This window comes from Elephantulus edwardii, unplaced genomic scaffold (assembly GCF_000299155.1).
Source record: "Elephantulus edwardii isolate Elephantulus edwardi_28Jun2011 unplaced genomic scaffold, EleEdw1.0 scaffold00075, whole genome shotgun sequence".
NCBI classification, from domain to species: Eukaryota; Metazoa; Chordata; class Mammalia; order Macroscelidea; family Macroscelididae; genus Elephantulus; species Elephantulus edwardii.
The window spans coordinates 6,124,879-6,137,643 of NW_006399825.1; the positions used below are offsets into that span (position 1 = coordinate 6,124,879).

Genomic DNA, 12,765 nt, shown 5'->3' on the forward strand with positions numbered 1-12,765 from the left:
AAGATATTAAAGGAGCCTTGGTGGACAATAATTAAACACTGGCTGCTAATGGAAAGATTGGCAGTTTGAGCCCACTGGCCAGTACAGACGGGTATATAGGGACCAGGGGAGAACTTGATGATCTGCTCCCATAAAGACTACAGCCTAGAAAGGCTGCCTTTGCAACAGTGCTTCACTGTCCTTTAGGCTCACCAGGAATCAGAATGAAGGAGGAACTTGCAATTCAGTGTTACAAATCTCCCTCCCTCACCACACAGCTTCCGTGTCTTAGAGCTCCTTGGTAGGCAGCAGGAAATACGTAGGATGATCATTAATCACTATTTACCTCTCATCTGTCACTGGACAGCACTTAGTAAATGCAGATTAATTAGATGAAGTGTGGACTTGCTAGCAGGCTGTCAGATTCAGGAAGTGTATCGTATTAGCCTTACATTCAAATAAAACAAACAAGCAAATAAAAGAAAAATAAATTCTCCTAAAGAAGCCCAGGGCTGTGTGCACAGTGAGTTCTACATTCCTGAATTCAGTCACTGAGACGAGAACATCTCTACCTGGTGCCTCTATCATTATAAGTTAATGAATTGAACACCTAGACCACCAGGACACAAACCCACTGTGAAATCTTAGCCAAACAGTCCTACTCGCTTCTCTCCTTTTCCGGCATCTTAACTGCAGCACTAGAAGTTGTTGTGTACCATCAAGTCAGAACCGACCCATAGCTGACCCACCAGTATGTTTTCTGACAGTACACGTGGGTGGAGCTCGCCTGTCTTTCTCCTGCGGTGAATTTGAACTGTGTTATCTGCATTGGCAGCTTAATTCCTTACTATCTTCTTTCATATGGAGGCAAAAGATGGTATTGTTATGGGTTATAAATAGTTAGAAGTTAAAAGTAGATGCAAAGATCACTGAAATGAGCATCCATCAAATAAAATGTTACTGTAAAACTTGAATACTTTTCTAAATTGATCAACATGGTTTGTACCTCCTAATGCAAAGGGCTTTATTTCTTCCATCAGGGGCTACAAAGCCTTCATGGACTGGGAGAAGGGAGAGGGAGACCCATTTCCTTACTATGTCTACGGCGTTGCCTGTTCAGAGGTTGAAATTGACTGCCTCACTGGAGCCCACAAGGTAAGTCAGTTACTACTTTTTATGGGTAAGTTAAAAGAATGACAAGCACACGCGCACACACACACACACACACACACACACACACACACACACACAATGTGTTTCATGTTATGTCGCCCAATTTATCTATGTAGTAATACTTGTACAATAAGTTCAACTTCATTCAACCCCACAGAAATTGTCCCAGGACTCAGTCTTAACCTACATCTCCACTGAAAAAGGAATTAATAGTCAAGAAAAAATCAGTCGTAACAGTCTTCAACGTATTCCCAAGTCAGAGAAACTTTTTATTCCATTTTAGACAACAAAATGACTTTCCAAATATGTTCCCCAAAAGAGCCTCCAACCCTAAAGAAAGACATTGAGTTATCTAATCTGACCCTTTAGTTTCTAAGGTAACTTTAAAAAAAAGTCTTAGGTAAACATTTTTAAACACAAAGCAATGTGCTGATGTTTCTCCAACTGTCCCAAAAGAACTACTGACCTCGAAAGAAATGGCGTTTTTTAGTGGAAATAAAATTTGTATTTTCTTATTAACTGGACACCCAAGAAGCCACCTAATGAAAATAAAGTAATATTTAACTGAAAGTTAACAACTTTTACCGTTAAGGGTAAACCTAAAGCCTGTTATGTGCCGTCAAGTCAGAAGCGACTCATAGCTAACACTCCAGCAGACTTTTCAGAGACTATAAATCACGCAGTAGGAGATTTTCTATCTTTTCCCCTCAGAGCAACTGGTAGATTCAAACCACATGCCTTTGGGTTGGCAGTGCACCTTCTTACCACTAGGCCATTAGAGCCCAAAATAAACTGTGAGGAAGTTTATAAAATTTGATCTTTAAGACATCTAAACTCCATACACAAAATTAGTCCCTCATTATCTTGACCCACCATGCCCAACATCAGAATGGCAATTCACATAGAATTTTAAAATTCAGCTCAATGCCATTCAGTCAGAACTGACTCAAAGCTGACATTCCAGCAAATTGCCAGAAGCTATAAATCCCATGAGAAGATATTGCCCATCTTTCTCCCAGGGAGCAGCTGGCAGATTCAAACTGCCTGCCTTTGCACTGGCAGTGAAGCTCTTTATCCACTAGACAACCAGCACTCCCTCTAGAATGTAAAAGGACTTGGGAAATACTGACCTATAAATCTTCTCCAGATGTCTCTTTGCCTGTTGTTGGTTAACTTGTCAACCATTAAATAATTACATCAACTTTTTCAATGAGGGGATATGCTGGAAACAGTTGTCATCTCCATTTAGGTTTGTCTTCGGTACACATGTATATCATGTCTCCATCATTTTTCTAAACTTAGTTCATCAAATAAAGATGACAAGTGATGTATAATTAGTTTGAAACTGTGGTTTCTAATGGTTTTTCATAATGGGGTACATCTAGGAAATGTATATACAGTGAGGTGAATAAGGAGGCTGTGTGGGAGAGACAATCAACCTGAGGTCCTGCCCTGCTCCCCCTTGAAGTCCAGGGGTCAGTGGCTTGGCATACCTGTAGCCTATTTGAGATACCACATGGGTGGAAGGCTCTGTTTTAGAGATCAACTTGTTTTCTAATCCATCATTTTGAAGGTAGCATTGCCAGGTTTAGCAAATAAATATATAGAGCACTGGGAGGGAGGAAAAGGTGCAATTATGTTTGGAATGGTGGAGCAACAGACAGCACAGGAGAGGAAGATCCAAGATGATTTGGATTGATACAGTAACTGGAGCAACGGGGGTAGGTGGGTTGGAGTCAGTGAGACTGACTCAGGACAGGGCAGGCTTCAGAGCTTTATACACAGGGTTGCTATGAGTCACAGGTGACTCGACGGGACATAACAACAACACAGTGAGTGAATTAAAAAAAAATTAATAAAAAATACTTTTAAAAATGCACGCGGAGCTCTGGTGGCCTGGTGGCAAGAAGCTGCAATGCAATCCCAAAGGTACATGGTTCAAATCCACCAGATGCTCTGCTGGAGAAGGAGGGACAATCTCCTCCTGTGCCAGTCAGATCCGATTTGACGGTACACACAAAAATAATAAAATAAAATTTTTTTTAAAAAATGCATGCAAGTTCCAAAAAAAATCAAATTACTCATCAGAATCATTACCAATACAACTAACACTTGGAATGAAATTATTAAAAATTAAGCTGAAAAGACTTAAATTGTGTTATGATAATAAATCCAAAATGAGGTGAGCTGTGGTGGCCTAGTGGCAAGAAGCTGCACTGCAACTCCAGAGGTGCACAGCTCAAATCCACCAGGTGCTCTGCTGGAGAAGGAGGGACAATCTCCTCCTATACCAGTCACATCTGATTTGATGGTACACACACACACACACACACACAAATAATAATAATAAAATAAAAAATAATAAATCCAAAATTAGAATCAGATGCTGGATAAGCAACCAGAATCAATTATTTATTAAATGACTCCTGAATACCAACATGTCATAGAATTTGAAGTTATTTGTAAGAGTTAAAACCATGAGTATTATGAGATACCATCTCACCCCAGTAACAATAGCAAAATTCAACAGAACAGGAAACAACAAATGATGATGAGGTTGTGGAGAAAACGGAACCCTTATTCACTGTTGGTGGGAATGCAAAATGGTGCAACCACTCTGGAAGGCAGTATGGCGCTTCCTCAAAAAGTTGGAAATAGAAATACCATTTGACCCAGAAATTCCTCTACTGGAAATATACCCTAAAGAAATCAGAACTGCCACCCAAACAGATATATGCACACCTATGTTTATTGCTGCATTGTTCACAATCTTAAAGAGACAGAAGGAACCCAAGTGCCCAGCCCATCAACAAATGAATGGATAAAGAAGCTGTGGTATAGTCACACAATGACTATACAATACTACACAGCATTGAAAAAGAAGGAATTAATAAAATATACAAAATGTGTGACACTGGAGGACATTATGCTGAGTGAAATATCTCAATTACAAAAGGACAAATACTGCATAATGCCACTGTTATAAAACAGGATTGAAATGGGGGTTGGGGAGAAACAAAAAAAAGAGGGGATAAATAAAGTACACTGCACTGAAAAAGATGAGGGAAAGTACTATTTAAAAGGAATATATAATTAGGTATTATTTGCATGACAACAGTCCAGAATAAGAGCTGCATAGCGAAGTGGACTAGGGGAGGAGGGAGGACAGGAGAGGAAATTGTGCAACAATGAAAGATTTTTTTTTTCAAAGAGAAAAGCGAATTGAGGTGGGTAGGGAGGAAAATGTACAACAACAAATGAATGGAAATCCAAATTTTCTATAAACTTTTGTTAATATCTCAAAATAAAAATTTTTAAAAGTCCTAAGTGGTAGTGGTCTTCTGGAGTCATTAGTCCTAGTACTGAACATCTGCTGGATGCTTCCCGAGCATCAACTAGACTCATGATAATGGGTTTCAATGTAATGGTCAGTGACTAGCTGGAGTTCTTGAATGACTAGAAACAACTTGGAAAAACACCTTTAAAATACATTTTAAAATTCAGATTCTAACGGTGAGGTAATTTTTGGTTTTGCCAGAAAATCAGAACAGACATTGTGATGGATGCGTGTTGTAGCCTAAACCCAGCTATTGACATCGGACAGGTAGGTGTCAAGGGCTGAGGTGGGTGCTTCCTCCTGAAAGTTACTATGGGCGAAGAAAGAAATCTAAGAAGCTGATGATGTCACAAAGCTTGACGTTTCCCCCTTTCAGATTGAAGGTGCATTTGTGCAGGGCATGGGCCTTTACACCACCGAAGAGCTGAAGTACTCCCCAGAAGGTGTCCTCTACTCCCGGGGCCCAGATGAGTACAAGATTCCAACCATCACTGACATCCCGGAGGAGTTCAACGTGTACTTGCTGCCATCATCACACACCCCACTAACCATCTATTCATCCAAGGTAAGCACCTACACCTACAGAGCAATGGAAAGGCTCGGGTTGCACATCGATGGACAAAGTTATGAAGGTCAACTGTCACCACGATCAGATCATTACGCATTGTTAGACTAGTGAGTCACCCAAGGAAAACTGAAGCTAAGGGAAAGTAAATGATCCACCCAGGTCAAAAGACATGAACAACAAACTTTGACTTCCTGATAGAATAACATTTTTACCTAAGAGCTTTAAAACAAAAACATTAAATGGGATTAAAGGAGCGATGCCACTGGAAATCTTCAAAATCAGTGCCATTTTTCTCTCTCCTCATGAAGTTAGTCAGTTCAATTAATTGAATGTATGTCCTTAAAGGGCAATCTTCTCTCATGCTATTTACTACCTCTGAAAACCTGTTGGAAGGTCAGCTGTGGGTCGGTTATCATTCAATGGCACATAACAACTACTTTTCCTAATAGAGCACCCTCCCTTCTTTGTAACATAAGTACATACTCTTAGAACAAAGATTTCATTCAGACAGGATTCATGATCTGTGAACTTCAGAAGCTATTGGAATTTTCAATGTCATTGTGTGCTGCCAAGTGGGAACTGACCTACAGCTGATCCTCCAATGGGTTTTCAGAGACAGTTAATCACATGAGAGAAGGTTGCCCATCAGCCCCCCATGGAGCAGCTGGTGGATACGAACCACATACCTTCGTGGTTGCAGCGCAGCTTCTTACCACCAGGCCACCAGAGCTCCCTATCTCCATGTATAGGACTGAATTGTGAAAATAATAATTCTACCAAGTTATTCCATAGAGATAGAAAGATAAAAATGAAACGTCAGACACCAAGTGAACAGAACAGGGATTAAAGGAAACAAAATCTTCTCTCCACACTCTAAGCCATCTACCATGAGTCCCACACCAACCTTTTCTTACTCAGCAGTTAGAAGTTTGCATTTACATTGATGATGGTGGAAAATCCATCCTATTGAATTATCCCGGGTTTGGGCACCAGAATGTTACTGTGAGGTCAGTGCCCTAGTTTGCCCTTCTTGCACAAGCAAAAGAACTGTACCAGGTGGAAGAGTCTAGAGGAAGGACGGCGGTGCCCAAGTACCAAGGTAGCACAGAATGAAGCAGTCTTGGGGCTTCCTGGGAGAGCAGACTTTAGTGCATGGAGCATTCAAGTGTAGGCCAAAGCTCTTTGTTCGAGCTTGGGGACAAGGGAGGAAAAAAATGAGGGGACAAAAGTAAAGATAAAAAGTAAATACATGTATTAGAAAGTTGCATCCCAAAGGCATGGACCTCCCTCATAGACTCAAGTTTTAGTCCATCAATAAGTCAGTCAACAAACAATTACATGTAAATAAAAGTCCCATTATATGTAAGACCCTGCAGGGATAATTCCATGGTAAATGAGACCAAACCCCGTCTCCCTTGTGTAGCTTGCTGGCTAAGCATAGAAATTTCTAGGGGGAAAAATGTTTTCTTGTAGGGCCTTGGGGAGTCAGGGATGTTCCTGGGATCATCTGTGTTCTTTGCCATCATTGATGCTGTGACCACAGCACGCAGGGAGAGAGACATTGCCGAGGACTTCACAGTGAGGAGCCCAGCAACGCCAGAATGGGTTCGAATGGCCTGTGCAGACCGCTTCACGGAGATGGTATGATAAAGTAGTTTAGTTTCCTAAAAGATAGATATTTTTTTTCTATTTCCCACTTCTTTGGCCTCTTAGGTTTATGGATAACCTAAACTGTGTCTGGTACCACCTGTGTTGATTGTAGATCCAAGTAAGATGAAATCCTTTCTTCATCATTTCTTCATCACAGTGTTGTTTCTTGACATTGAAATGCAAACGCTGAAGTGTTTAACCTTCTTCAGCAAGTACTTGAAGTCCTCACTTCCAGCAAGGAAGGTTGTGTCATCAGCATAACAAAAGTTACTGAAAGTCTTCCTCCAATCCTGATGCCATACTCTTCTTCATAGAGTCCACCTTCTCAAATAATTTGTTCAGTATACAGATTAAATAGGTATGGAGAAAGGATACAACACTGACACACACCTTTTCTAATTTTAAACCATGCAGTTCTGTTCATGCTTGTTCTGTTCACACAATAGCCTGCTCATTCAGGTATAGGTTTCACACAAGCCCAACTCAGTGTTCTGGGAATTCCCATTCTTCTCAATGTTAGCCATAATTTTTTATGATGCACACAGTCAAATGCCTTAGTCTAGTTAATAAGGCACAAATAGACATTCTTCTGGTATTCTTGGTTTTCACCGGGACCCAGCTGGCCTCAGCAATGATATTCCTGATGCCACAGCCTCTTCTAAATCCAATTTGATTATGCAAACCAATATAAATTAAAAATAGAGAGGAAAAAAATACATAAATCTTGCTTGAACTTCCAGCAGTTCCTTGTCTATATATTGTTCTAGGCATTCTTGGATGATCTTCAGCAGTATTTTGCTTACATGTGCTATTAATGATATTGTTCGGTAATTTCCACATTCTGTTGGATCATCTTTCTTGGAAATGGAAACAAGCATGGATTTCTAATAATCAGTTGGCTAGGCAGTTGTCCTCCAAATTTTCTGACATAGACTGGTGAGCATGTCCAGGGATGCCTTTTTGGTACTCTTTTTGGTGACTCTTGTTACCAGCAGTCAGGAGATCAAAAGATATATTGTATTGGGAAAGTCTGTAGTCAGGGACTTCTCCAAATTATTGAGGAGCAATGATGTCAGTTTATGGACTAAGATGCACCTGATTCAGGCCATGATCTTTTCAGCCACTTGTTATGCATCTGAGAGCTGGACAATGAATAAGGATGAAAGAAGAATTGACTGATGCCTTTGAACTGTAGCGTTGGAGAAGAGTGCTGAATATCCCATGGACTTCTAAAAGAACGAACAAATATGTCTTTGCGAAGGTGCAGCCAGAGTGCTCCTCGAAGGCAAAAATGAAGCTTTGTCCTACATATTTTAGGCATGTTGCTAGGAGAGGTTATTCCTTGGACAGGGGCATCATGCTTGGGAAGGTGGAGAGATGGTAAAGGACAGGAAACCCTCAACCAAGGTGGACTGTCACAGTGACTGCAGTGATGGGCTTGAGTTCTCAGAGATTGCGAGGATACACAGGACAGGACAGGGTTCAGATCTGTCCATGGGATTGCTATGAGTTGTACTTGGCTCGATGACATCTAACAACAACAACCTGTGTCTGGTGAATCACGTTGTTGTGTACCGTAGAGTCAGAGTCATCCAAAGCTGACCCACCGGCAGGTTTTCAGAGGCAGTTAGTCACATGGGAGGAGACTGTCCATCCTTCTCCCATGGAGCAGCTGTGGCCTCGAACCACATGCCTTTACAATTGCAGCACAGCTTCTTGCCACGAGGCCACCAGAGCTCCAGTCACATTATAAGATGATAAATCACACAAATATTTTGTGTCCATATAGCAAATTCAACTTTTTTCAGAACATTTCCCCATGTGCTGTTTCATTTAATCATCTCAGCAACCCTAAAATAAGACAATTTGTTCTATTCTTAAAGCTAATAGCTACCAGTGACATGGGAAACTTCTAGTGCCCAGCTGCTCGTGTAAAGGGCAGCAGTTCAAACTCACCACTCTGTGGGAGAAAGCTGTGGCAGTCTGCATCTGTACAGATTCACAGACCTGGAAATGCTCTGGGGCAGCTCTACTCCACCCTAGAAATCTGCTGTGAGTCACAACTGACTCAGTGGCGAGGGCTGAATGATAATGGTGGATTTCACTAAACCTTTACAAACAGTCCCTCTAGCCTACCCAAGTGCTGGGGCAAGAGGCTGCACTGCTATCCTGAAGGCACTTGTTTCAAGGCCACGAGCTGCTGCATGGGAGAAAGATAGGCAGTCTCCTCCCATGCAATCAACTGCCTCTGAAAACCCACCAAAGGGTAAGCTATGGATCGGTTACAACTGTACGCACACAAAAATCCTATCTAGGGATATCTGGTAGCCTAATGGTAAGAAGCTGTGCTGCTAACCCAAAGGCACATGGTTCTAATCCACCAGCTGCTCTGTGGGCAAAATGTGAGCAATCTCCTCCCATGTGATTTAATGCCTCTCAAAACCCACTAGAGGGTCAGCTATGGGCTGGTTCTGACTTGAAGATACATAACAATTATCATCCTACCCAGTAGGATGTCTACAGAAAACACCTATGGCAAGCATTGAAATTATACCCCTTTCAAAACACTTGACACCATCTTTTAAATAATTTTACCATAATATTAGTTCAAAAATATAAGTGAAGCTCAGTCTTTTACTTAAGACATTATTGTTGCACACCAAGGGTAAAGTAATTTTATAATTATTAATAATGAGACAGACAGCCAGGAATGAGATAGAGCAGAGAGCATAAAATGGGGCCAGCTGAAGACCCCAAGTCCTGTTTCTCTGTGTATTTATTGATAATCAGGGGAAGCAAATCATAAAAGGAATTCCTTGTAAATGAAGCCAAGCTCTTTGTATTGAAAACCTTCTGCTTGACTCAGGAGGGAGGGGTTAGCAAATGCAAGAATCTGGTAAACCCTTAAGGATTGCCTTGATGCCTCAGGGTGAACTCTAGCTCTGGAAGGAACACTCCCTCCGTAGGGGAGCCCTAGCTGTCTCCTGTCTGCAGGGGACAAACAGCTCATTTTCTGTGATCTGCCACAAGAGAAATACTAACTTATAGATTTGTAATTCTTTCAATTCCTGAACAAGGATTTTCATATATTTGGTATGAAGTTTGGCTTCCCATACATTATGGCACTATATGAAAACTATATATGTCATCTTTGCTTTCACTGATAAAAATCAGTCTGTGATGTGCCCAGTCTTCCCTACCCACGCAGCCCAGCCCCATCTTCCTCTCTTTCTACACTCAACAGCACAAGATCACACAGTCTGCCTTGGTTCATGGAGGCTCTCAAATACAGAAGCATTAGTTTTAATTTATTGATCACTCACAGCTGGTGATTAAAACTGGCAATTTATAACCCCCTTCTGCGGCACCAGGGCATATGTCAATACCTGCCATACTTTAGATAAGCCTCAGATCTTATCCAACTTGCCCTCTCATTGGAGAAAAACACGTACACTTATTAAAACAAAGAAAGTGTTGTGTGACTGTATTTGATCACGTCAATTTCCACATGTATCATCCTTCTGTAGAATACACAATCTAGAGATTAAGGTTCCCCTGATTCAGGCCACAGTCATCACAATTACATGCTATGCATCAGAGAGGTGAACAATGACTAAGGATGACAGAAGAAAAATCGATGCCTTTGAGTTGTGGTACTGGAGGAGTCTTGAACATACCATGGACTACCAAGGAAAAAATAAGTCTGTCTTGGAGAAAGTGAAACCAAGTTTCTCCTTGAAGGCTAGGATTTTGAAGCTCTGTCACACATACTTTGGGCACGTGGCCAAGAGGGACCAGTCTTTGAAGAAAGACATCATACTTGGAAGGGTGGAGGAACAGCACTAGGGAAGAGTAGCTCAGATGAGATGGATTGACATGGTAACTGGGGCAATGGGATTAGGTGTGTCAGAATGAGTGAGACTGGTTCAGGACAGGGCAGGCTTCAGAGCTTGTACATAGCATCACTAATAAGTCACAGGCAATTCAACGGCACATAACAACAATAACAGCATTACCAGCCACTGCTTTTTCCACCTCATTCCCTTTCTTGTCAATGCCTCCCAGCCTTACACAGAGGAGGCGTAAATGTACCTGCACTTGGCAACCTCCACTGCTGAGTATTAAGTACAAGCAAATTTTGTGAGGTCATCAAGTTGTCCTCATCTGCTAATTGCTTAAAAGCATCCAAGTAGAAATAATAATGATAGTTAACTATTGATTGAGCACTAATCGTATCTCGTTAATCAGTCCCATAACTCTACTGAGTAATTGCTCAACTTTTCCTTCTTTTACTAGTAAGGAAACAGATCTAGTAACTTGCCCAACATCACACAGCTAGCAAGTAGGGAACCAGAATTAGATAGAACCATCTGACTCTATTAGAGAATATGGCTTTCTTGAGTAAATGGCATTGATTATCCACTTCCTAAAAAAAAAAAATAATAAAAATAAAAGTTTTTTCAATTTCTGTCTTTAGAGACGCCCAAATATTTAGCTGAACTCACAATAGCCGGCCTTTGGATGAAGAACAACGCTCTCAAATGCAACTCAAATTTTTCACTGCTGAGCATGATCAAAATGACCCAGAAAGTGTCACCAGTATAGATTTGGGGGTAGCAAATTTTAGCAAGCAGGTGAGTTCACAAGCACAGGAGCTGTGAATAATGAAGATCAAGTGCACTTGCATTTCAGGGGGCAATGAATACTACGAAGCAAAGTAAAAGAAAAGCAGAGGCTGGGATGTGAGAAAGGGACTGTTGTTTCAGATAGTCAAGTAGCAAGTAGCATGGTTTCCTCTGGGTGCTCACATTGAGGCCTGAATTCAGTGAAGGAGTGAGCGTGAAGATGGTAAGAGTGTGTTCCAGGCAGAGAACTGCTGGGCTCTTTCAGATGATTCAAAGCTGCTGGGCTCTTTCAGATGATTCAAAGCAGCTCTCACCTTGCCTCTCCAGCAGGGAAAGTTTGGAACAGAATGGTGCAACTGTCCTTCTCTCAGGCAGAAAGTGAAAAGAAAGAGGACTCTGTGGTCACACCACTTATCTCTACATCAGTGAGTGAAACCTAGATGTCTGTCTTGGACTCTGAAGCATTTGTGGTAACTGGCCTCTCTGTAACCACAGCAGGCCACCTGGAGTTCTTACAGCCTATCTGTTCACACAGTCTCTTTCTATTGTCCTGGAACTAACACATCTGATTCCATAGTACGGTTGTTGTTGTTGTTGTTGATTGCTGTAGAGCAAGCACAACTCATAGTGACCCTATGAACAAAAAGGCCTGAAGCCTTTCTATAACTATTGTCATTTATCAAAGTTCATAGAGTTTCTGGAGGCATATTGTGTACATTGTAAAATATATTTTAGCAGACTATAGTATGTTTTTTAATTTACTCATATAGTGATTCATAGTGGCATACAATGCTCTACTGTGGTGCCCCTCAAAAAAAATAGAGATATGAACACTCTTAATAAAAGAGCTCTGGTAGCCTAGTGGGTAAGGAGTTGTGCTGCCAAGCCAAAGGCATGTGGTTTGAATCCACCGACAACTCCATGGCAGAAAGATGGGCAATCTCCTCCCATGAAATTTGCAACCTGTGAAAACCCACCAGAGGGTCATCTATGAGTAGATCCTAACTCAACGGCACAAAACAACAAACCTGCTCTTTGTAGAAGAAGCCTGGTGACACAATGGTTATGTATTTGTGTGCTGACCTAAAGTGTTACCACAGGAGAAAGACTGGGTCCCATGAAGGGTACAGCCTTCTACAATCCTGTGGGATCATTCTACTCCACAACATGGGGTCAGAATTGATCAATATAAGTCAGAATTGGTTGGATAGCATCACTCTATTTGGTCTTTGAATATGTTGTTGTTGTATGCCATCAAGTCCACTGTAACTCATAACAACCCTATGTACAACATCTCTGAAGCCTGCCCTATTCTGAGCCAGTCTCATTGACTCTGACACACCAACCCCATTGCCACAGTGACTGTGTCAATCCATCTCATCCATGGTTCTTTTATTATCATAAATAACAGCCTGCTTATATCTACTTCTTAA

At 41.3% G+C, this 12,765-nt stretch overlaps 1 protein-coding gene across 1 annotated transcript in view; it reads left to right on the forward strand.

Annotated features, from left to right (window-relative positions):
- AOX1 (aldehyde oxidase 1) overlaps nt 1–6,704 on the forward strand; it is a 129,356-nt gene extending 122,652 nt beyond the window's left edge. Inside the window, exons 30-33 of the mRNA XM_006889140.1 lie at nt 1,020–1,134; nt 4,691–4,756; nt 4,866–5,054; nt 6,531–6,704. Coding sequence (XP_006889202.1) covers nt 1,020–1,134; nt 4,691–4,756; nt 4,866–5,054; nt 6,531–6,704 — 544 coding nt within the window. The remainder of the gene's footprint in view (nt 1–1,019; nt 1,135–4,690; nt 4,757–4,865; nt 5,055–6,530) is intronic.
- The last annotated feature ends 6,061 nt before the right edge of the window (nt 6,705–12,765 follow it).